Raw genomic sequence first — 25,104 nt, 5'->3', positions numbered from 1 at the left:
GAATAAAAGTGGTACAACTCCCAGAAAATTTAGTTAGCTTCGTCGGAAACAAAGAATCATGCCAATCGGTTCAGTAGATTTGAAGTTACCATACCGCGCGATAAAAAAAATCATTTAGAAAAACGCGTTTGAAGCTTTGACGACATATAAATGCAACATTAAGCAACTTACGTTCAATCTGCTATTCCGGGTCCATAAATTAGTCCTTCCTCTTCCTCATAGAGGGCGTTCTGCTCGATCTGGGCCATCCTGCGCTGCTCCAGAGCCGCTCGCACGGCCTGTGACAAACAGTTTTCGGCCGCTTGAATTCGGTGGTCGTCCGAATGCTTGGCGAACTGCGTCGAAGAGAGTCCCAGGGTGACGTCCATCGTTGTCATGGTCTTCAGAATTGCTGAATACCCTTCGTTGAAGCTGCTCACTGCCAGGAAGCTCGCTATCTGCACAGTCTTCGCACCAGAATGCAAATGCTTGGGGGCTAACTTCCAAACACACGCGTTCAAACTTTCATTTGAATTTTGTGTGTTTCCTCCCAAGCACCAGTACAATAACGCGTCCTCCGCAAGAAAAAAAACTGGTCCCTGAAAAAGGCCGATTTAAGGCAGGTACATTTTTTTGTTCAACCGCGAATAACAAACATTTCCTTTCCGTCTTCGGAAAAACCGTTTCAAGGGTGTATTCTAAACACTTTCATGATACAAAAAAACAATTTAAAAAAGATCGATTTTTTGAACCAAAAGATAGTAAACCTTCCCTTAAGGAGGTATCCATTAATATTATCAAAATAATGTTTAATAACATACAGTGAGCTAATTAATTCAAAAACCTTCGAAAAAGTCATAGTTTATTTTCCTCGACATGTCGAATAACATTATGAAAAATATTTAAGTTTAATGTAGAAAATAAGATTGTTCATATATTAACATCCTGCGAAAAAATGCAAAATTTAAACACTAAGTAGGAAACAATCTAGCGAATACTGCAGGATAGAGAGACGTGACCTGAGAAAAACTTCAGTGCCTTAGGGTACGAAAATAACTACTGGCACTGAGGACTGTTCGTATATTATTTCGTTCCATATGAAGACGCGCTGAAAACTGATGTCGATAAAAATCTTTCAACTCTCAGTATGTTGTCCAAGGCGGCGAGTGTTCATCAGAGACAAGTGTATCATCAGGAGTGCCCCAGGAAAGTGTGCTAGGACCGCTGTTATCCTCTATATATCCGAGTATATAAATGATCTGACGGACAGGGTGAGCAGCAATTTATGGCTGTTTGCTGATGACTTGTGGTTGTACAGGAAGGTATCGTCGTTGAGCGAATGTAGAAGGATACAAGGTGATTTAGACAGAATTTCTAGTTGCTGTAATGAGTGCCAGCTTGCTCTAAATATAGAAAAATGTTAGTTCATGTGGAAGATAGGAAAAGTAATCCTGTACACAACATTGGTAGTGTCCTGCTTGACACACCACATCGATTAAATATCAAGGAGTAACACTGCAAAGTGGTATGAAATGGAATGAGCACGTGAGGTTTGTAGTAGTCTAGGCAAAGGTGCGATTTCTGAGATAGTGTGGCTCATCTATAAAGAAGACAGCGTATAGAACGCTAGTGCGACCCATTCTTGAGAATAATCCTCGAGATCCCCGCTCGGCTGAATTAAAGGAGGACAATGAAGCAATTCAGAGGCTACTAGATTAGATACTGGTAGTTTCGATCAGCATGCAGGTATTACAAAGATGCTTCATAAACTCAAATGGGAATCCCTAGAGGGAAGATGACGCTGTTTTTGCGAGGCACTATTGCGGAAATTTACAGAACTGGAATTTGAGGCCGACTGAAGATCGACTCTACTATTGCCAACGTACATTTTGCATAAGCATCACGAAGATGAGAGATGAGAGAAGCAGGGGTCGTGTGGAGGGTTATAGAAAATCGCTTTTCCTTCACTCTATTTGCGTGCAACAGAAAAGCAAATGACTAGTGGTGGTACGTGGTAACCTCCGCCGAGCATTATACAGTGGCTTGTGGAGTATGTATTAGACGTAGGTGTGATGGGACGTGGCTTCTGTTTATTGTGCTGTGTGTGAATGTTATTCATCGATAAACCGCATCTGTATGGTACTTTAACAATTATTCATTCACAAAATGTACGTCGCCTAGCGCTATCTTTTTCCTAAGGTGCTGCAGACCGTGTTGTTGTACTAACTGTCCATCATGTACTGCACTTTTGTACTTTTGTGCACGTTGAGTGGAAAACCAAGCTGTAAGGTACTGCTATTCGTTATACTGTGTTCAATCGATCGAAGAATACGCTATATTGACTTATATGATTTTGGCATTTCGAGCTGAAGCAGCACGTACATTGAAAAGTGAACAATCTGCACCAGGGTCGGTCACAGCATCCCAAATTTCATACGAGCTCAAAGTGCAGGTCATGTGCGAGGCTACGCTCGGCACATCTCGACTTTACTCGGTTCTTCTCGGAAGTACCTGTTTTTTATTTATTTTTTATCTTTTTTGTCAGTCTTCTACATGGTTTGATGCGGCCCGCCACGAATTCCCCTCCTGCGCCAAATCTTCAACATTCGTCAGTAGCACCACGTCTCAAATGCTCCGAGTGTCTTCTGTTGCGATTTCCCCACAGTCCATGTTTCACTATCATACAATGCTGTGCTCCAGGCGTACATTCTCAGAAATTTATTCCTCAAGTTAAGGCCTATGTTTGACAATTGTAGACTTCTCTTGGCTAGAAAGTCCTTTTTGTCAGTGGTTGTCTGCTTTTGATGTCCTCCCTGCTCCGTAAGTTAATGGTTATTTTACTTAACTTACTTCACAGAATTTCATCTACTTCTTGTCCAACAGTCCTGGTGTTAAGTTTCTCGCTGTTCTCATTTCTGATACATCTCAATACTTTCGTCTTTCTTCGATTTACTTTCAATCCATATTCTATACTCATTAGACTGTTCATTCCATTCAGGAGATCGTGTAATTCTTCTTCACTTTCACAGAGGATAGCAAAGTCATCAGCGAACCGTATCATTGGTATCTTTTCACCTTGACTTTTAATTCCACTCCTGAAACTTTCCTTTATTTCCATCACTGGTTCTTCGATGTACAGACTGGACAGTTGGGGCGAAAGACTACAACCCTGTATTACACCCTTTTTACTCTGAGCACTTCGTTCTTGGCCTTCCACTCTTATTATTCCCTCTTGGCTCTTACACATATTGTATATTGCCCATTTCTCCCTATAGCTTACCCCTATTTTTCTCAGAATTTCGAATATGTTGCACCATTTTATGTTGTCGAATGCTTTTTCTAGCTCGTTAAATCCTATGACAGTGTCTTAATTTTTCTTTAGTCTTGCTTCCACAGTCAATGGCAACGTCAGAATTGCCTCTCTGATGCCCTTACCTTTCCTAAAGCCAAACTAGTCGTCATCTAATGTCACCTCAAGTTGTTTTCCATTCTTCTGTATATTATTCTTGCAAGTAACTTTGATGCATGAGCTGCTAAGCTGACTGTGCGATAATTCTCGCGATTGTTAGCTGTTGCAGTCTTCAGAATTGCGTGGATGATATTTTTCCGAAGGACAGATGGTATGTCGCCAGACTCATACATTCTACACAACAACGTGAATAGTTGTTTTGTTGATACTTCCTCCAACGATTTTAGTAATTCTGGTGGAATGTTATCCATCTCTTCTGCCTTCTTTGATCTTAAGTCCTCCAAAGCTCTCTTAAATTCTTATTCTAATACTGGATCCCGTATCTCTTCTAAATCGAGTCCCGTTTCTTCTTCTACCACTTCAGACTAATCTTCCCCCTCATAGAGGTCTTCAATGCATTGTATCCACCAATCCACTCTCTCCTCAACACTTAACAGTGGAATTTCCGTTACACTCTTAATGTTAACCACCATTGCTTTAATTTTACCGAAGGTTGTTTTCACTTTCCTATATGCTGAGTCAGTCCTTCCGACAAGTATTTCTTTTTGCGATTTCTTCACAATTTTCATGCAGCCGTTTCGTCTTAGCCTCCCTGCTCTTCCTATTTATTTCATTCCTCAGCTACTTGTATTTCTATATTCGTGAATTGCCCTGAACGTTTTTCTACTTTCTTCATTCATCGATCAGCTGAAGTATTTCTGTGATTTCTGTACTTGGAACAAAGCGACATTTCTTTTAGCATTGCGTTGCGGCATCTTTTGGTCGGCATGACATTCTTCAAATCTGTATTACGTGCCTTCAAATGAGATCCGTAGAAGAATGAAAGCTGTGTATGGTGGTGATTGTTTCGACAACAGTAACATACGACATTGGGTTTTCGTGCTCGTAATGAAAAAATCAGTGGTGCTAATCACATCGTCTGTGACTGAGTTCGGAGTGGACAACCATGTATGGCAACGTAGAGAACACCTTCGATGACTTTATTTTGGGAGTGATGAAGCAGTGCGACCACGGGTGGTGCTGTGGCTCCGTCAACAAAGTCAAACATTCCACAGTGACGATGTCAATAAACTAGTTGGGGGATATGTGTTCGTCGCCAGGGTGAATATGTTGAGAAATAAATACACTGACTAAAACAAAATGGGAACACCAAAAAGTAATGAAATATGGGGAATACATTTGTCTAAGTAATACATTGAAGTGTTTATCACTGCAAGATCACAGCTTAATGTAAGCACGAGATAAGCCATTCCAAACCTGAAATGCTGGTACATTAATGACCTATGCAACCATCAGAGTGTTGAATACAAAAACGCAAACGTGCATTCATTATCTTGTACAGGTGCGGAATGTCAGTTGCATGCCTGTTGAAATTGTCCGGTCAATACACGGACGCTTAATGTCATTTGTGGATGATGCTGGAGTTGTCGTCCGCCGATGTGTCATATGTAATCGACTGGGGACAGGTGTGGGGATAAAAGGCAACGTGTCGACGCTCTGTAGAGGTGTTGGGTTACAACAGCGGTATGTGAGCGAGCGTTATCGTGCTGGACGACACTCCCTGGAATACTGTTCACGAATGGAAGCACAACAGGTCGAATCACCAGACTGACGTACAAGTTTGCAGTCAGGATGTGTGGGATAACCACAAGAGTGCTCCTCCTGTTGTACGAAATAGCAAACCCAGACCATAACTCCATATGTAGGTCCAGTATGTCTAGCACGCACACAAGTTGGTTGCAGGGCCTCCTCTGGCCTCCTCCTAATCAACACGCGGCATCATTGGCACCGAGGCAGAACCAGTTTTCGCCAGAAAACACTAGAGACCTCCACCCTGCCCTCCAATGAACTCTCGCTTCACACCACTAAAGTCGCAAATAGCGGTGGTTCCGAGCCAGCAATCATGTATAGTGACTACAAGTCTGCCAAGTCTGTCCGCAGTATCACATGTTGTACATCTTGCTTCTCGTAGTCCTATTACGCGACCTCGTTCGAACTCAGTGAGCCGTTGATAATGGCGTCTTTGTCACCTTAAAAGCATTGTTGAATAGCATCAACTCACCAAATCCAATCTCAAAAGTAACTAACACTCGACCGTTACAGCGTGTATTTAAAGTAAACCTGATTTGCATCCTCGTAGTGGCGCTACTAGCTCCCCTCTTACGCGTCTGGTGCAAATTCGAACTGACGTCGCATTTCAGTTGTAGAAACATGCCGACAAACTTTCGTTTATGTCGCACAACTCTTCCTGGTGTTAAGATTTTTTTCCTTCGTGGTATGTAGACATGAAGAAAAAAGATGTAGACTATTAATAAAGATTGTTTAAAATTACACTACAGGCCATTAAAACTGCTACACCAAGAAGAAATGCAGATGATAACGGGTATTCATTGGACAAATATATTATACTAGAACTGACACGTGATTACATTTTCACGCAATTTGGGTGCATAGATCCTGAGAAATCAGTACCCAGAACAACCACCTCTGGCCATAATAACGGCCTTGATACGCCTGGGCATTGAGTCAAACAGTGCTTGGATGTCGTGTATGGGTACAGCTGCCCATGCAGCTTCAACACAATACCACAGTTCATCAACAGTAGTGACTGGCGTATTGTGACGAGCCAGTTGCTCGGCCACCATTGACCAGACGTTTTCAGTTGGTGAGAGATCTGGAGAATGTGCTGGCCAGGGCATCAGTCGAACATTTTATGTATCCAGAAAGGTCCGTACAGGACCTGCAACAGGCGGTCGTGCATTATCCTGCTAAAATGTAGGGTTTCGCAGGGATCGAATAAAGGGTAGAGCCACGGGTCATAACACATCTGAAATGTAACGTCCACTGTTCAAAGTGCAGTCAATGCGAACAAGGGGTGACCGAGACGTGTAACCAATGGCACCCCATACCATCACGCCGCGTGATACGCCAGTATGGCGATGACGAATACACGCTTCCAATGTGCGTTCACCGCGATGTCGCCAAACACGGATGCGACCATCACGATGCTGTAAACAGAACCTGGATGCATCTGAAAAAATGACGTTTTGCCATTCGTGCACCCAGGTTCGTCGTTGAGTACACCATCGCAAGCGCTCCTGTCTGTGGCTCTGGCTCTGAGCACTATGCGACTTAACTTCTGAGGTCATCAGTCGCCTTGAACTCAGAACTAATTAAACCTAACTAACCTAAGGACATCACCCACTCCGGCCGGTTCTCCTGTCTGTGTTGCAGCGTCAAGGGTAACCGCAGCCATGGTCTCCGAGCTGATAGTCCCTGCTGCTGCAAACGTCGTCGAACTGTTCGTGCAGATGGTTGTTGTCTTGCAAACGTCCCCATCTGTTCACTCTGGGATCGAGACGTGGCTGCACGATCCGTTACAGCCACGCGGATAAGATGCCTGTCATCTCGACTGTTAGTGATACGAGGCCGTTGGGATCCAGCACGGCGTTCCGTAGTACCCTTCTGAACCCACCGATTCCATATTCTGCTAACAGTCATTGGATCTCGACCAACGCGAGCAGCAATGTCGCGATACGATAAACCGCAATCGCGATAGGCTACAATCCGACCTTGATCAAAGTCGGAAACGTGATGGTACGCATTTCTCCTCCTTACAGGAGGCATCACAACGAAGTTTCACCAGGCAACACCGGTCATCTGCTGTTTGTGTATAAGAAATCGGTTGGAAACTTTCCTCATGTCATCACGTTGTAGGTGTCGCCACCGGCGCCAACCTTGTGTGAATGCTCTGAAAATCTAATCATTTACATATCACAGTACCTTCTTCCTGTCGGTTAAATTTCGCGTCTGTAGCACGTCATCCTCGTGGTGCGGCAATTTTAATGGCCAGTAGTGTAAAATGCTTTAGAGTTTTTTCAGTTTTGGAGGCATTAGTTTTCAGTACACCCTCGTATATGAATGGCATCGAGCGACGGAGTACTCTCTCGTTGGTTCAGGGGAACGTCTTCTCGTACATTATTGCCTGCGACGTCACAAAACAGCAACGGGTCGACTTCTTGGCGGAATGATTAGTGAAGATTAGTCTTTAGTGTCATTGATATATCTTCAGTTCCTTTAGAGGAAAATCACTACGTAATGCATTCCTGGACTTTTAAGTCCAAGCCCATTTAAATTTTTAGGTGTGGCGGTAATTTTAATACGTAATTTGAACATCTTCTATTGTCAGACACACCATGATGTTGCGGCCTTGAGTTGCTGTGCTGGTTATGTGTGGGTGTTGGGTATGTGCAGCTGTATGCTGCAGCCGTTTTTGACAAGCAAGAATTTTCGAAGCGATACCACAGAACCACATCTCTCTCTGTATGACAAATATGAGCCAAATGTTGGTACCCATAACATAACTATGTTAGTGGATAGGTTTGTGAGGAAAATTTACGGCTTCGCTGTTCACCATCCACTGTTCACAGAATCATGAGTCAATGAACTCTTTCGACAGGGATGGTTTACACGTCACATAAATATTGTCTGAAGCCTAAATGACAATGCTGAGACACCAGAGTTCTGCTAGTGCGTAATCAGAATTCCAATGGCCCTGTTAAACAAGGCTTTGTGATTTAAAAGCCCACTGGTCTGGACTTGGGTTTATGTGAGATTTAGCACTGTTCAAGAGTCTCGTCAAACTCATGAGGCTCTAAGAGGCTACTGTATCATGGGTAGAATTGGTGGAGGCCCAACGGTAAAGTGCGAGTTCGTATGATGTCGGTGTTACAGCCCGCATATTGCCAAGTTTGTTTCGACTACGCTGCAGAAGTTTCGTTTGAAAGCCCTTAAACGAGCTCCATACAGATCCGATCTCTCCCCATTTGATTTCCATATATTCGAAGCCCCGAAGAAAGACATTTCGTGGCCATTGCTTTGCTTCGGACGAAGAGATGCATGCCTGGTACAAGCATGTTTCCGTAGGCAACTGCAAACATTTTTCCATGAAGGCCAAGACCTTGTTGTGTCACAGTGGGACAAATGTATTACCAGTCATGGCAATTACTTTTGAAGTAAGAAACAGTTTACTTTTTTTCGTCTATCTTGTTTTGATTTGACTGCCCCTTACATGTAAGAGAAAATTATTGATGGAGGTGTAAATGGAGTTCTTATGCTCCGCCTGGAATAGTGTTGATTGTGTAACATTTGTGCCGCCTCTTGTTGTGTGATCAAGCCCAACATGTGATGCAGCTACAGAAGGAAGACTGAGAATGCACGTAAACAACGTCACCAGCAATGGACATTAAGGGTTGCAGTTGTCTGAGGTTGGATGGTCTTAACATGCAATTCGTGTGAAGGGTATCCACAAGAATTGTAAAGAGAGAAAACTGATCAAGTCTGGCTTCATCAAGGGTGACTGTCATTTCGCGCGATACGCACTACACATCCCTATAATTTCTGTAACAGTCGCACGAACACAGGTAACTGAAGACTGTGTATCATTTTAATATATTCTTCGTCTGTATAAGGAGTCGGACAACTGGGTGAGAACATGTAAAATGTTGGTATCAACAACGATAAACGACTGTTCTTCGAATAGTGCGCCAGTGGAAGTTTTATAGCGATGGATGTCAGTCTAGTTTAACCATTAATGACAATGGTTTTCTAGCACAGCGTTAGTGTGTCCATGATGGACAGGGAATAGATTTATACTCATAATGTAATCAGTGGGGGACACAGCTGTAGGTCATTGCTACCATTATTTATGTTTACAAAAGCAGTATTGTGGTTAACAGTTTAAAAGATAAATAATTCAAAAGCCAAGATCGCTTAAACACTGTTTGCTAGATGTCCGGTTTCAACACACTAAAGGTGAAACCGGTCATCTAGTAAGCAGTGTTTAAGCGGTCTTGGCTTTTGAATTATTTATACAACAGAGTGATCGCCCCACAACACACTATGTGTTCACTGCAGTTTAAAAGAGAATTATGCTTTTAGAAGCTAACGCATCCTACATCACCTACATCACCATCTTTCCCAACGTTTCGGCGTCATTCAATTAGCCTTCCTTTGGTAGTCTTCAATTAAGTATACTTAGTACAGCTTAGTGAGTTGAGTAACAGTCAAAAAGGTTTCTGCAGTGGTGCCGAAAGTTTAGGAAGGAAGTTAGGTGATGTTCGTGAAATCGTACGCAGGTTTAAAACAGAAGACTGCTGCACACGTATTTACCTGTATAGTGACGAATGGATAACAAAGTACCAAGACGGATTCCTGGTGTTTCACCTATGCAACACGCGTAGGGCCATCTTAGGCAACGAGCCGGCCGGAGTGGCCGTTCGGTTCTAGGCGCTACAGTCTGGAGGCGAGCGACCGCTACGGTCGCAGGTTCGAATCCTGCCTCGGGCGTGGATGTGTGTGATGTCCTTAGGTTAGTTAGGTTTAATTAGTTCTAAGTTCTAGGCGACTGATGACCTCAGAAGTTAAGTCGCATAGTGCTCAGAGCCATTTGAACCATTTGAATCTTAGGCAACAGCTGAGAACCAACGAGCTCTTGCGCTCTTAGTCTATTAAACGAACAACTTTTTTCGCTGTAAATAATATTATAATGCACAATTGCTTCTCTCTGCCTTGAATATTATAAGAACACAGCGTACATTCTCTTCAGTAGAGTAAAAAATTAGGTTATTTTGTAAAACGAATATTTACTACTAATTGAACAACAAATATTTGCAGGATATAGGCACATTACTTTAATGATTTCGCCTATGATGGTAGGTTAGTTTCTCGTGATTGTTACTGTGCAGTGAAGCAGAATGGAGAATTTTTAATGTTATTTAAATGAACTTTATTGATTTTATTACTGAAATTTGAGCTCCATCAGCACCTGTAGCTTAAGTAAGATAATGTTAACATGTTTTGTTACAGGAGAGGTAAGTATTAGAGCTTAGTCCTTAACATTGTGTTTATGTGTTAGTGCTGCTTTCCAGAACAGCAACGCTTCATACCTATTCACTGTGAAAGTAAAATGGCGTGTGGTAAGGAAAACGCTTTCACTCTGAAGGTAGTATTATTTTCTGACTAAAATACAAAAAGTAAGATTTGGCAGTACTAACGTGCCGGTGGTTCAGTGGGACCCTGGGCGTGTAGTGGCGAGCTAGTAGCGTGTAGTGACTGAAGGCCTGTTTTCCCGCAGAGACGGCCACAAAACGTCTTAACCGGTCATCGTCCGCGGACGCAGACGGTGGCCCGTTGAAACCTTTTGTGAGGTCCGGAGGAGGGCGGTGATGAATCGACGGCGGCTGCATAGCGCATCTCTTGTGTCTTTTCCAGGTCCTCCGGTTGAGGTCGGGGTCACCATGTACGTGCTGAGTATCAGCTCGCTCTCTGAAGTAAAAATGGTACTAGACGCCTTTACTGTTCGGCATTCAACAGACTTCTCGTTAACCGCTAGAAGAATATAAACGTTACTTTTCATTTCGTTTCTTAACGAATTTTTCTTTAGAAATTAGTTTTTTTGCGTTTTTGTCATTCCTTTACAATACGTAATTTTCGTTCCCGTTCACCTCGCATTCCCCTCTCAACCCTGAAACCTACTCTCAACCCCTCACGACTCCCCCCCACAACGTTGTTTTTTCTAAAAACATTTTGCATGACATTCCTGGGCGCCGACGCGCCCAGCTATTTTGCAGGGATACACTCTTGGCACTGACTTTGTACCGAACTAGCTATCTCGACAACTGCAACGATTTTTTTCTTGCGAATGACACAAGCCATTGACAAGATGACATCCCTGTACATTTCCTGTTCATTTCCTTTTATTTCGAGCTCATTTTTGTACCACGTTTGTTTTTTATTTTAATTGGGACTAGCCATATTTTTGATTGAGGTAAAGAGACTCTTAGAAGCTGCTGCCGCATGCTGTTGGGAAGCGCGATGCCTGAGCAGAAGTAACAAACAGCGAAGTGAGAAATGAGTGCAACTGTGGTGGGTGTACCTGTGCTTCTTCAGTGTGTGTGTTTGTGTGTGTGTGTTTGTGTTCGTGACTGAAGCGAGAGGGAGCGAGTGAGAGCGTACACAGGCTGAGACGACGGTTTCCTTTGACCCTGGGGCGTGTGGTGTATGTGGATTTGCAGCCGAGTGGAGACAGCTGTCGCCGCCGCCGGCTACGGCTGCCAGTGGCATGTCCCCCGTCCTTTCTCGCAGCAGATTGGCTGGACGCTGATATCGCCGCTTCGCCAAGCCTTTCACCCTCACGTGGTCCACGGCGCTTCCTGGCCCGCGCCCATCCACCGCCTGTCGATACATCTGATACCAGAAGCAGGGCCGGCTCTAGCCCGCTCCCTTGCTTATTCAGCCACTTACTGCTCGTCTTCCGCGCACTACACAGCCGCCACTGACGAAAAATCGTGTCCGCCAGAAAAGATAGTCCTTTTTCGTCAACGTAGCCACCAATACAAATTTGTCCTTATTTATTACGCTCGCAGGCAGGGGATGTCGCCGGCTTACAGGAAGCGCCGTTGTCCACTTCTTGAAAATCTAACTTCTTTATTAAACAAAGGTGTGTGTTGAACGAGAATGCTGTATTCCCGTAGTGTTACCTGTGATTATGCTACTTGCAGGTCCGCCCGTGGAAGTTGGAGTCACAATGTACGTCCTCAGTATCAGCTCCGTGTCTGAAGTATTGATGGTACTTGGAAGTTATTTATACAGACAAGCCTTGCTGGTGTTTATGGAAGAGTTGGATGTCGAAATATTCATATATATTTTTTTTATTTACTAAGAGCTGAGACTCGTCTCCCTTTCTTCCTACTCCTTTACTCCCGGCGATGTCAGTGGTACCGCAGAAAGATTCTACTACTAGTAGAGAAGGTGGGCACAATTCTGTCGGCAGACGCCTCAGCAGCGAGATCGATTGATGGAGCTGAGGGGAGGGAGCTATCTAAGTCGATTTCCGAGCGATTTAGAAATCGTCTTGTCTCCTCTCTTCTGTTCCTTTTTCTTCTTACGCAGACTCGCGGTGCCACTGAATATCTCCGACTCCACCCTGATGGGAATCCTCAGACACTAATTGAAAGCGTAGAAAGGGAAAAAAGAGTAACGAGCAGCAAACTGTTCGGAGAACTCTTCAAAGTGATTGAGCTGAGACGGCGCCACCCTACCCGGGATGCGTGGTAAACCGCAACCGCCGGACTTGGCGCTCGGCTCCACGCCTGAGCGCGAATTCCGACACGGAAGCGACAGCTTATCGATTAATCTAAAGGCTATTTTTCCCTAGCAGCTGTCTGTGTCCTCCCAAGGGAACCCTACAGCGTTCCTCATCACTTCTCTATAAACAGATAGACCAAAACAAAACAAAAAGTCGACTGAAAACCGATCAAATGCATGTCACTGCAAGCATTATAAGACTGCTCGCGGACAGCTAACGCCATCTCGGCATTTAAATCTGTGTACATTAATAATAGCGTATTACACTCAGAATTTTAACTAATTTTCGATACGCTGCCGACAGGACGGTACTGTAACACTGTTGCGATACACCGGTCGGAAGGGAAATTGAAAAAAAAAATGAAAAAAAAAAAGAAAAACTTTTCCCTCCCCGTATCTCAGACTCGCAATGGAGACCGGTAGATTTGCAGATTGCTTTAGATGTTCCGCCCAGCAGCAAATACATATTTGTATAATTATTGTAATAGTAGTTGTTTGTTATGTTTTTTTGTGTACATTCAGTTCCACATTGGAGCCCTCATCGACCTTCCTGGTTTACACACGTCCGCACTGTGCATTTCAGAAACACACTGTGCTTTTTTGGAACAAATAAAAGGGGACGCGGAAGTGCTGCCGTCGTCACAGGGCGGATAAAACCGGTCCAGAAAAGAAGGGAGACGCCCTACTGTTCGGCGCGCGTTGTCGCTCGCGGCCGGAACTGAGTGTACACGCGTGTACAACCAGGTGAAGGGCCCTGAGTGCATCCAAGGTCCACCGTCACTTAGGACGTGACCGGCGACCGACTGCGGCGACGAATGTCCACCGTCTTCTTTCGCATTCATGTTGTCGCAGTCACTGTTTACCGTCGTCTGGCGTGGCTGCTGCCCGCGGCCCGCGGCGCGGGGGCGGCGTGGTGCACCCCGGCCCGCCGCGCCGCAGCTCGCGGCCCCCCGCCGGCAGCAGCCACCACTGTCTAACCATTGTTATATATACATATATATACATACATATTTGTGTTCTTTTTTTGGTTTGGAGACTCTCTTGGTGAACGAGGAGGAGGTTTTCTCTGTGTCAGTGGCGCCCTCGTGCATGCGTAGCGCCGCTTGGCTGTCGCGCCTGCTGCCTGCCGTGCCTGCTGCCCGCGCCTCGCATTGCCTTGCTCGGCTGCCTTGCCTTGCCTTGCCTTGCATTGCCCGCACCGTGCAGTAGACTCCGATTCCCCGCCGAGTGCATCGACTGCATGCCTTCAGACCTGACTCGGCCGCAGAGCCCTCACTTCTCCTACTGTCTCCACCATCACTCAGACCACTCGCCTCTCCAGCGTACGCCTCCGTGTTGCTTTTCGAGTATCACACACACAACATTATGTAAATGTATGCCCGATGTATGCCTAGTTCCGGGAGAAACCACACCCTGCGTGCACTCCATGTGAGTCTTGCGACTTCATTTGGCTGCTGTAACAGCTGTTATTAGTGGACGTCTGCCTTCGTTGCTCATGTGTCCATCTAGTAACACAAAACGTCATGGTTCAAGTTCAAACTAGTCCTATATCCTATACTTACATCGTGATATGGAACCTGTCCAGTCATGAAAAGACCTGGAAACGTATGTGAATTTGTCTTTGGACGGGAGACAATCATAGGTATTGTGGTGTCACTGCCAGACACCACACTTGCTAGGTGGTAGCTTAAATCGGCCGCGGTCCATTAGTACATGTCGGACCCGCGTGTCGCCACTGTGTGATCGCAGACCGAGCGCCACCACACGGCAGGTCTCGAGAGACGTACGAGAACTCAGCCCCAGTTGTACGACGACGTTGCTAGCGACTATACGGACGAAGCCTTTGCTCTCATTTGCCGAGAGACAGTTAGAATAGCCTTCAGCTAAGTCCATGTCTACGACCTAGCAAGGCGCCATTAGCCTTAGATAGCTTGTATCTAAAGAGTCTCACTTGTATCGCCACAATCTCCAGATGTCTCATCAAGAACGATGTATACAAAGGAAGGATTAAAAGTTAAGTAGTCCAGAAGTTACGTATTTTCTTTATAGCATTCATTAAGTCTCCTGTTTCAGACCTCACTCCATCCTTCGTGAGTTAGCGCGTGCATCTTGGCCGCCTCTTTCAATTAGTGTGCGTAGTGTTGGCAAGTCTGCCGACACAACAGGTATATCATCAGTTGTGCATGACTTCGTACACATGATCCAGATTGTACACCGATTAGGTTCCTTTCAGATTACGCTGATACAATAGCTCCCTACTTAGCAATCATATACAACCGCTCGCTCACCGATAGATCTGTACCTACAGATTGGAAAATTGCGCAGGTCGCGCCAGTGTTTAAGAACGGTAGTAGGAGTAATCCATCTAACTACAAACCTATATCATTGACGTCGGTTTGCAGTAGGGTTTCGGAGCATATACTGGATTCAAACATTATGAATCACCTCGAAGGGAACGATCTATTGACACGTAATCAGCATCGTTTCAGAAAACATCGTTCCTGTGCAACGCAGCTAGCTCTTTATTCGCACGAAGTAATGGCCGCTATCGACAGGGGATCTCAAGTTGATTCCGTATTTCTAGATTTCCCGAAAGCTTTTGACACCGTTCCTCAAAAGCGACTTCTAATCAAGCTGCGGGCCTATGGGGTATCGTCTCAGTTGTGCGACTGGAATCGTGATTTCCTGTCAGGAAGGTCGCAGTTCGTAGTAATAGACGGCAAATCATCGTGTAAAACCGAAGTGATATCAGGTGTTCCCAGGGAAGCGTCCTGGGACCTCTGCTGTTCCTGATCTATATAAATGACCTGGGTGACAATCTGAGCAGTTCTCTTATGTCTAGTAAGGTCATCCGAAGACCAGTATCAGTTGCAAAGCGATTTAGAAAAGATTGCTGTATGGTGTGGCAGGTGGCAGTTGACGCTAAATAACGAAAACTGTGAGGTGACCCACATGAGTTCCAAAAGAAATCCGTTGGAATTCGATTACTCGATAAGTAGTACAATTCTCAAGGCTGTCAATTCAACTAAGCACCTGGGTTTTAAAATTACGAACAACTTCAGTTGGAAAGACCACAAAGATAATATTGTGGGGAAGGCGAGGCAAAGCTTGCGTTTCATTAGCAGGACACTTACAAGATGCAACAAGTCCACTAAAGAGACAGCTTACACTACACTCGTTCGTCCTCTGTTAGAATATTGCTGCGCGGTGTAGGATTCTTACCAGGTGGGATTGACGGAGGACATCGAAAGGGTGCAAAAAAAGGGCAGCTCGTTTTGTATTATCACGTAATAGGGGAGAGAGTGTGGCAGATATGATACGTGAGTTGGGACGGAAGTCATTAAAGCAAAGACGTTTTTCGTCGCGGCGAGATCTATTTACGAAATTTCAGTCACCAACTTTCTCTTCCGAATGCGAAAATATTTTGTTGAGCCCAACCTACATAGGTAGGAATGATCATCAAAATAACATAAGAGAAATCAGAGCTCGAACAGAAAGGTTTAGGTGTTCGTTTTTCCCGCGCGCTATCCGGGAGTGGAATGGTAGAGAGATAGTATGATTGTGGTTCGATGAACCCTCTGCCAAGCACTTAAATGTGAATTGCAGAGTAATCATGTAGATGTAGATGTAGATATAGATGATAAGGAAAGGTGGACTACAGGGTGGTGCAGAAACCGTCGTCGTAGGAAAGCTGGACAGTAGCAGAAATTATCAGCTAACAGTTTAACACAGTAAACAGAAGATTTACTTAACTTACATTTCTCCAAGCGAACGAAGATTCAATACAAATAATGCGGCAAGAAACATGGCGTCCAGCTGTCTCAGTGTCGACAAGGATTAACCTCGAACTAAGGTATCGTAACGTAGTGGCTCCAGGCGCAAGTGGAGAAGAGCGGCTGCACTGACCGTGCTATATTGTGGTGGCAGAGGGCGCTCGTAGTGCAGAGTTGCCGGAGATGTGGCTCAGCGGACGCACATCATTGGGTCCGCCAGACTCCACGCGACCCCTATCGGCATCAGACGGAAACTTACCATTGCGCTACCACCACTGACACAACGTGTGTTGGCATCTATATCTGATACCACATCATCTTCAATAGCACCATGTGTACATTCCTCAAACCAATAGGAGTATTGTCTGCAAAGTGCTCCATCTAGAAATATTATTGCAGTAAACTGAAAAATCGGTTCCCGATAGAGCGAATGTGTGCTTCTGAAATGGTTCTTACGTTATCTTACGCTAAATATGTTGTTCAGTCTATTCCACACTGCCCTTGCCACTAGGATGGTATGGGAAGTAACTATGGTGTCATGTGATTACAGATAAGTGACTGGTACGTTACTGTCCCACTTTATCTCTTCTCTGTCCTGTGATACAGCTAATGACGTTGTTCTCACTCTTGAATTACGTAGTTTATAATCACATTTGTTGCATTAGGGTCAGGCTACATTAGGGTGAGGCTATAATTATTCAAAATTTTAGAGAACTGTCGACGCAGGCAGTAGCAAGAATCTTGTTACAGAGGATGCAGTAGAGTACGTAATGCATGTGGTGGTTATTCCAACTCCGTCCCTCTGTTCATGTGATCCTGGATGATAGAAGAGTTCGAAGATGAACACACCAGTGTGTTCCTGAGGTCCTCAATAGGCTCCCTCACGCAGTTCCCTAAAACCCAAAGTGAGAACTGATAAATACATGAATGAGCTACTGGTATTGACATTAATTGAAAAAAAATGTCCTAATATCCTTCCTAGTAGAACCGGAATCACTTGTCCAGTGACTGAAAAATATATGATCTTTTTCTCACATCTACATAGAATATATACTCGTCTAGGAGTAACAGTTTATTACTTATTGTCTGATATGGCTGCCACTCCTGCTCATACAGTGTTTTGGCTACAAGTGAAATCAGTCAGCCATAACAGTCTCACCAGCCGCAGACATTAACCAGCAGCTCAGTACGCCTGAAAACCAGACTGGTTTAACAGCTCACTCTGTATCTTTTGGTTGTTTACTTCCATTTGTAAATATTCTAAAAAAAATGTGTGTGAAATCTTATGGGACTTAACTGCTAAGATCATCAGTCCCTAAGCTTACACACTACTTAACCTAAATTATCCTAAGGACAAACACACACACCCACGCCCGAGGCAGGACTCCAACCTCCTCCGGGATCAGCCGCACTGTCCATGACTGCAGCGCCCAAGACCGCTCGGCTAATCCCGTGCGGGTAAATATTCTATGACTGAAACCTGCAGAGAAGTTGAAATCAAATAACGCAGTTAAAATCAGTAAGTCACCTTCAGTTATAAAAAAATAAAATTACTTATCTGTAGGGTTTGCCTTTCCAACAAACGCTCCCCTTTTTCTGCGATATTCTGGACACAGACTTATCGGCGCAGGCCAGATCGGCTAAATCAGCATCGTAACCGAACCCGGATTAGCACAGCTGTCGTGTCGCGTCATTAATGTGCAAATTGAGCAATCAAAATGGAAATAAGAGGCGCTAGCAGTTATTAATTATTATTAATTACTATTCATCCGTTGGACTGCGATGGCAGTGAAGACATTTTCTACCGTTGTGGATCTGGCATGGTCTAACATTTCAATCAACCCGCGTTTCCATGCGACTCTTGGTACATGTCACCTGTATGAATCTAATAACTTCTGATTACTGTACAAATCTGCCGTTGAAGGACGGTATCCAGTTTGCACCACCCATTCTTCTGATTATTGTATAAATCTGTTGCTGAGTGACGGTATCCAGCTTGCACCACCAATAGAAGTTTATGTACAGAAAATATGTCAGAATATATTATGCATTACCTCTTATTTTCTTATCTATGTGCTGCCTTCTCTTCGGTGACACTACCACATTCCGCTTTGTACTGTTTCAAATTACAAATCCCTTGTAACCTCATTACACTGTTTTGCATCTATATCACGCTGACGTTTCATATCAGACTGTTCTTGGTTTCACTATCCACAGAGGCGTTGTTTAGTAAGCACGACAATGTGTGACCTGTAACAGTTTCGAATCACTCTTCGCTACTGCAACATTCATGAGGATTTTGCGTTCGTAAGTGTTAATGGTACAATGGAGCAGTAAAAATATCAGTTTAACACATAAATAAAGCACAAGGTTTACTGCCTTTTTAGAAAGTCACAGAACGTAACATAAATTATGGAAATTACGGATCAGAGAAAAGCTGAAGTTTTCAAACGTTTCGTAGTGAGTGAAAAGGGAACAGGTCAACAACATAGCAGTACTGGCATCATTTAACACAGAAAATGTCAAAAATTCTGTAGCATACTCGAAGCAGGTGGGTTCTATGTAAATGCCACAACTGATCAGTATTACTGGAATTTGCCAAGAGAGAGCCGGCCGCGGTGGCCGTGCGGTTCTGGCGCTGCAGTCCGGAACCGCGGGACTGCTACGGTCGCAGGTTCGAATCCTGCCTCGGGCATGGGTGTGTGTGATGTCCTTAGGTTAGTTAGGTTTAAGTAGTTCTAAGTTCTAGGGGCTTATGACCTAAGATGTTGAGTCCCATAGTGCTCAGAGCCATTTGCACCTTTTTTTTTTTTTTTTTTTTTTTTTTTTTTTTTTTTTTTTTTTTCCAAGAGAGATGAATCCTTCCTCTTGACCATATTGTATTCGTCATGAAACCAGAAGAAGATCTAATGAATGACTCATCTAGCTGCAGGAATCTCGGATGACGTAGTTTGTACCACTGACAATGTCATAGTATAAATAAGCAACAGCTGTCCTCCAAAAGAAACAAAAATTCTCATACAAACCTACAATTAGTGGACAATTCCGTATGAGTGACATTAAACAGATTTTTCTGCACTAGGAGATTTCGGGCAGTAAATAACGATTAGGATTCTTTTTTTTAATATCTCGACCTTTATGATATCCATTTATAATTTACAGTCATATTAACCAGGTGAATAGTAACTGCTTGGCCACATTTTACACCCAGGTTCTCGGCACTGAAGTGAGCTGCAGTATTATCTACAGAACTTCTTCGTATTTGACGCATCTGACCATATGGTCAAATGGTACACTCGTTAGTCCAGTGTAGGGCAAATAAAAGTGGCTCGGAGAAGAGAATTCCAAGGTACAAAGGGCCGGTCTCTTGTGACAGGAGTCGTGTTGATTTGCTAGGACTGAGGCATTTTTTGGTGAACTGCAGTCACCACGTTTCGGAATGGTGTTTGACTTGTTCAAAACAAAATCTGTCTGACGCCATTTTCGGACTAAGCGTTGCATGGCACTCTTTGCTGGCACTTCGACACCAGTAAACTTCTGTGCAAACAACTGACCACAAAATTTCCACGGTCTGTTATCACGCAACTTTCCACGACGAACATCCGTTGCTCCATCGTCCACTTTGCACTGCTCCACTCACACTGGCACACACCGCACTACGCTCTGAAACTTTGTGGATAACGTGGCGGGCGTTAATGCTGTGTGCGCGTTGCGGGGTTTGGTTATATGCATACATTCACGTTCAATCATATCCTCTCATCCGAGCCACTTTTATTTGCCCCACCCTGTAGTTCTCTGAGACACTGGCAATCTTAACATCATCTGACACGTAATAACTGTTGTCACATTCATTCCCCAATACACATCCTGTGTTCCCATGCAAACCTCATCCTATTGTGTTTCGGAACGAGAACACTGAAGAGTCTTCCGACAGTCAGATGGTCCCTCGGTCCTACCGATACCGGACGTCGGCTTCGTCCTGCAACGTAATCATGATGTAGCGTGTGGCGTCATACGAGCGCAAACCAAAAGGGAACAGAACACTTACAATATTTCTTTCGAGTCTGTATCAGTTTTTGGAATGTAGGCTGTGGCGACGGACTGATCTTTAGGTCTAGGTTAAGTTCGGAGGCTACAGCTTGATTGTGAATTGGTGAAGCCAACGAACGTGAATAACAATTCTCAGATATGGTGACATACTGAACTGTAGCATGGCCCCAAGCCTAGTTTGAAAGGTACAGTTGGATAGCAAGTTGGCGTTTCAGCTAATCCCTGACATGTAATCACGACAACCATCTATCATCACGTTACACAGGGACGCACCGAAATGCTCAGGCTTATATCACGCAGTGGGGCTTAACAACTTCAATTAATTAGTCTGGTCCATTGCTTCTTGTCTGGTCCTGCGAGTCAACAGTCTTGCATCAATGATATGAAAACACTAGATTTGACTAGACTTTGCGTCTGCACGATAAATCCGATATTATCACAATCGAGACAACGCCCCTCTCTTCCCCTTGCCCCTCCCACCAGCATTAACGCCAGTACTCTAGTAGCAATACTTTCCCTAATGTTACGTATATGAAGAAAGATAGCACCCGAAGCCAAGGCACAAGTCACTCAATTGTTGTAGACAACGAGCTCTGAGTTCACGATGGATCAAATCCAAGATGTGACCGAGGGATTAATATTCGGCGAATTTGTGAAGCAGCACATCGATGGGAATTCATTTCTTGTTCTATAAAATCTTTTTGGTACGATTTTGGATGCCTAACGCGGACAACAGTGACTGTTGATTGATAGAGAAAATATTTTCCGTCTTGGGGTATGTACGGCTTTTCTAGTGCCACATGTAAGCAAACAGATTTTTGAGGATACAGGTGAGAAACCCCACAGCTTAACTCTGTTCGCAACTTGAAGCCTCATCAGTCAATAGGTACAAGTTCCTGTGGGTCACTTACCTTTCACTCTTCTTCTGTTGACAAAATTCCACGGTGTCCATGTAAACAGTCTATGCTTCCATCGGCAGTAAAAGAAATGCCTTCCATACATTTTCAGATCTTTATTATCACTCCCCGGACTCCGACTTGCCCAGAATCCCGGTCGAACGGCGAAAAAGCGTTCCGTTTCATTAAATAAATCTGGTAACAACGCAATAACAGTTAAGCCAAAACTTTCTGCTGTTTACTTGGAAACAAATACGTTGAAAGCTCATTTCCTTGGGCGATAGTTTCAGAATAAGACTCTTACCTGTCTTATTTGTATCTAAAATATCGAACCAATCGTATTATGAAACAAACAAATGAGCAGTAGAAACCTATCGTGAAGAGATAGCAACTGACCGATCAGACTGTCAGAAAATACGCGAAAAGCCGTCGGACACATTCACTGAGTAGGCTCGGAGCGTGCTATCGAAGGCGCCAGTAAGTGCATAAATTTCATGAGGCATATGTTCAGGATTTAACCATTTCTGTGCAACCTGCAAGAAATCAACTGGTAAGAACATTCTACCTCTAAATTGAACCAATACTTAGGCATCGTTTACTTTTATTGATGACAACTTCAACTACGGTCCAAATACTCCAAATTTCATGGAGATAATGTGACGCCAGAGGTTGTTTTCCGTGTTACAGACTGAGACCATAATTCTTGGCTGATATAATAACAGAAACATTTTGGATGGGATCTCCTTTGTAACAGTGTGACAATGTTTGTGTCCACAAAGAAAGAGCACTGCAGGTGGGTTCACAGGAAAACGGTTTTGACTATCTGAACTGGTTTACTCAGAATCTTCAACTCTGTAGAACAATTTTTATGTAAGAAAGAATATTGGGGTACAGTAGAGCTCCGATCGCATACTGGATGATTTTCCCAAGAACCCACCAATAACTGTTTACCATACATCTGTAAAAATGGTTAAATGGTACCTTCGATGTTTGAGATCTTTGCGGAAAGTTTTCCCCCCATGGTTGTATTCCAGAACTGTGGAGAAAGAGCTCCTAACCACTACTGCTCACTTGTTGGCGTGTTTTAAATGAACGAAAATAGGTCTATGACTTTCCAACATAATGTAGACGCGAGGACCAGCAACCCAGATTAGTAAATTTTATTTTTTCCAGTCACAGTTACATTCAAAAATTTTCATTTGAGGTGACTAGTTTCGGAGTACATTATCAGTTCTCAAACAGTAGCCTTCGTCGTAAACGTTAATACACATTTCCACCAGCTCGACGTGGCATGGACTCAGCAAGTTGCTGCAAATCCCCTCCAGAAACATTGAGCCATGCTGAGCTACAGCCGTCCATAACTGCGAAAGTGTTGCTGGTCCAGGGTTTTGTGCACGAACTGGCCTTTCGATTATGTCCCATAACTGTTCGATGGGTTTCATGTCGGGCGATATGGGTGGCCAAATCATTCGCTCGAACTGCCCAGAATGTTCTTCAAACCAATCACCAACAATTGTGGCCCGGTGACATGGCGCATTGTCATCCATGCCATCGTTTTTTGGGAACATGGCCGGCCGGTGTGGCCAAGCGGTTCTAGGCACTACAGTCTGGAACCGCGCGACCGCTACGGTCGCAGGTTCGAATCCTGCCTCGGGCATGCATGTGTGTGATGTCCTTAGGTTAGTTAGGTTTAAGTAGTTCTAACTTCTAGGGGACTGATGACCTCAGGTGTTAAGTCCCATAGCGTCAGAGCCATTTAAACCATTTTTGGGAACATGAAGTACATGAAAGGGTACAGATGGTCTCCAAGTAGCCAGACATAATCATTTCCAGTCAATGATCGGTTCAGTTAGACTACAGGACCCAGTCCATTCCATATAAACACAGCCCACACCGTTATGGAGCCACCAACATCTTGCACAGTGCCTCCTTGACAACTTGGCTCCAAGGCTTCATAGGATCTGGGCCACACTCGAATTCTAGTTTCAGCTCATACCAATTAAGATAGGGACTCATCTGGCCAGGTCACGGTTTTTCAGTCGTCTAGGGTCCAAATGGTTGAAATGGCTCTGAGCACTATGGGACCAAACTTCTTAGGTCATCAGTCCCCTAGAACTTAGAACTACTTAAACCTAACTAACCTAAGGACATCACACACATCCATGCCCGAGGCAGGATTCGAACCTACGACCATAGCACTCGCGCGGTTCCAGACTGTAGCGCCTAGAACCGCTCGGCCACTCCGGCCGGCTCTAGGGTCCAACTTATATGTTCACGAGGCCAGGAGAGATGCTGAAGACGGTGTCGTGCTGCTAGCAAAGGCATTCTAGTCGGTCGTCTTCTGCTATAGCCCATTAACGCCAAATTTCGCTGCGCTATCCTAATGGATACGTTCATCGTACGTCCCACAATGATTTCTCCGGATAGTTCACGCTGTTTTGATTATCTGTTTTCACTGACAATTCCCCACAAACGTCGATGTTCTCGGTCGTTAAGTGAAGACTGGCGGCCACTGTGTTGTCTGTGGTGAGAGGTTATGCCTTTTTTTTCTTTTTTGAGCACTATGGGACTTTACTTCTGAGTTCATCAGTCCCCTAGGGTTTAGAACTACCTACTTACTCCATGCCCGAGGCAGGATTCGAACCTGCGACCGTGGCGGTCGCGCGGTTCCAGACTGTAGCTCCTAGAACCTCTCGGCCACCCCGGCCGGCGATGTAGTGCCTGAAATTTGGTATTCTAGGCACACTCTTGTCGCTATGGATCTAGTAATATTGAATACCCTAACGATTTCCTAAATGGAATGTACCATGCATCTAGCCCCAGCTACAATTCCGCGTTCAAAGTCTGTTAATTTCCGTGGAGCGGCCGTAATCACGTCTGGAACCCTTTCACATGAATCACCTGAGTGCATATCGTTATCGCATGACTTTTGTCACGCAAACGTTTGAAATGAAGGCTATGGCTTGAGAATTGGCAGTGTAGTCCGAAAAATGTTTGAATGCAGACCAACTAAGATAGGGACTCATCTGACCAGGTCACGGTTTTCCAGTCGTCTAGGGTCCAAATGGTTGAAATGGCTCTGAGCACTATGAGACCAAACTTCTTAGGTCATCAGTCGCCAAGAACTTAGAACTACTTAAACCTAACTAACCTAAGGACATCACACACATCCTCGCCCGAGCCAGGATTCGAACCTGCGATCATAGCTGTGGCGTGGTTCCAGACTGTAGCGCCTAGAACCGCTCGGCCACTCCGGCCGGCTCTAGGGTCCAACATATATGTTCACGAGGCCAGGAGAGATGCTGAAGGCGGTGTCGTGCTGCTAGCAAAGGCATTCTAGTCGATCGTCTACTGCCATAGCCCATTAACGCCAAATTTCGCTGCACTGTCCTAATGAATACGTTCATCGTACTAATCCCGGTTAGTTCACGCAGTTTTGCTTATCTGCTAGCACTGACAACGTCGCTGTTCTCGGTCGTTAAGTGAAGATTGTCGGCCACTGTGTTGCCTGTGGTGAGAGTTAATGCCTGGAATTTGGTATTCTCGGCACACTCTTGACACTGTGGATCTCGTAATATTGAATTCCCTAATGATTTCCGAAATGGAATGTACCATGCATCTAGCCCCAGCTACAATTCCGCGTTCAAAGTCTGTTAATTTCCGTGGAGCGGCCATAATCACGTCTGGAACCCTTTCACATGAATCACCTGAGTGCATATCGTTATCGCATGACTTTTGTCATGTAAACGTTTGCCATGAAGGCTATGGCTTGAGAATGGGCAGTGTAGTC

The 25,104-nt window shown here is 44.5% G+C and overlaps 1 protein-coding gene across 4 annotated transcripts in view; it reads left to right on the top strand.

The window, feature by feature from the left end:
* LOC126259934 (gamma-aminobutyric acid receptor subunit beta) overlaps nt 1-25,104 on the top strand; it is a 630,317-nt gene that overhangs the window by 366,909 nt on the left and 238,304 nt on the right. For 3 of the 4 annotated variants that reach the window (XM_049957029.1, XM_049957026.1, XM_049957028.1), the window contains exon 3: nt 10,721-10,788. In XM_049957029.1, the coding sequence (XP_049812986.1) occupies nt 10,721-10,788 (68 nt within the window). Of the gene's footprint in view, nt 1-10,720; nt 10,789-12,009; nt 12,078-25,104 lie in introns of all 4 variants that reach the window. The other variant, XM_049957027.1, reaches the window with a different exon arrangement.

This window comes from Schistocerca nitens, chromosome 5 (genome assembly GCF_023898315.1).
Source record: "Schistocerca nitens isolate TAMUIC-IGC-003100 chromosome 5, iqSchNite1.1, whole genome shotgun sequence".
In the NCBI taxonomy this organism is placed as follows: domain Eukaryota; kingdom Metazoa; phylum Arthropoda; class Insecta; order Orthoptera; family Acrididae; genus Schistocerca; species Schistocerca nitens.
This window is presented reverse-complemented; position numbering and strand designations above follow the sequence as displayed.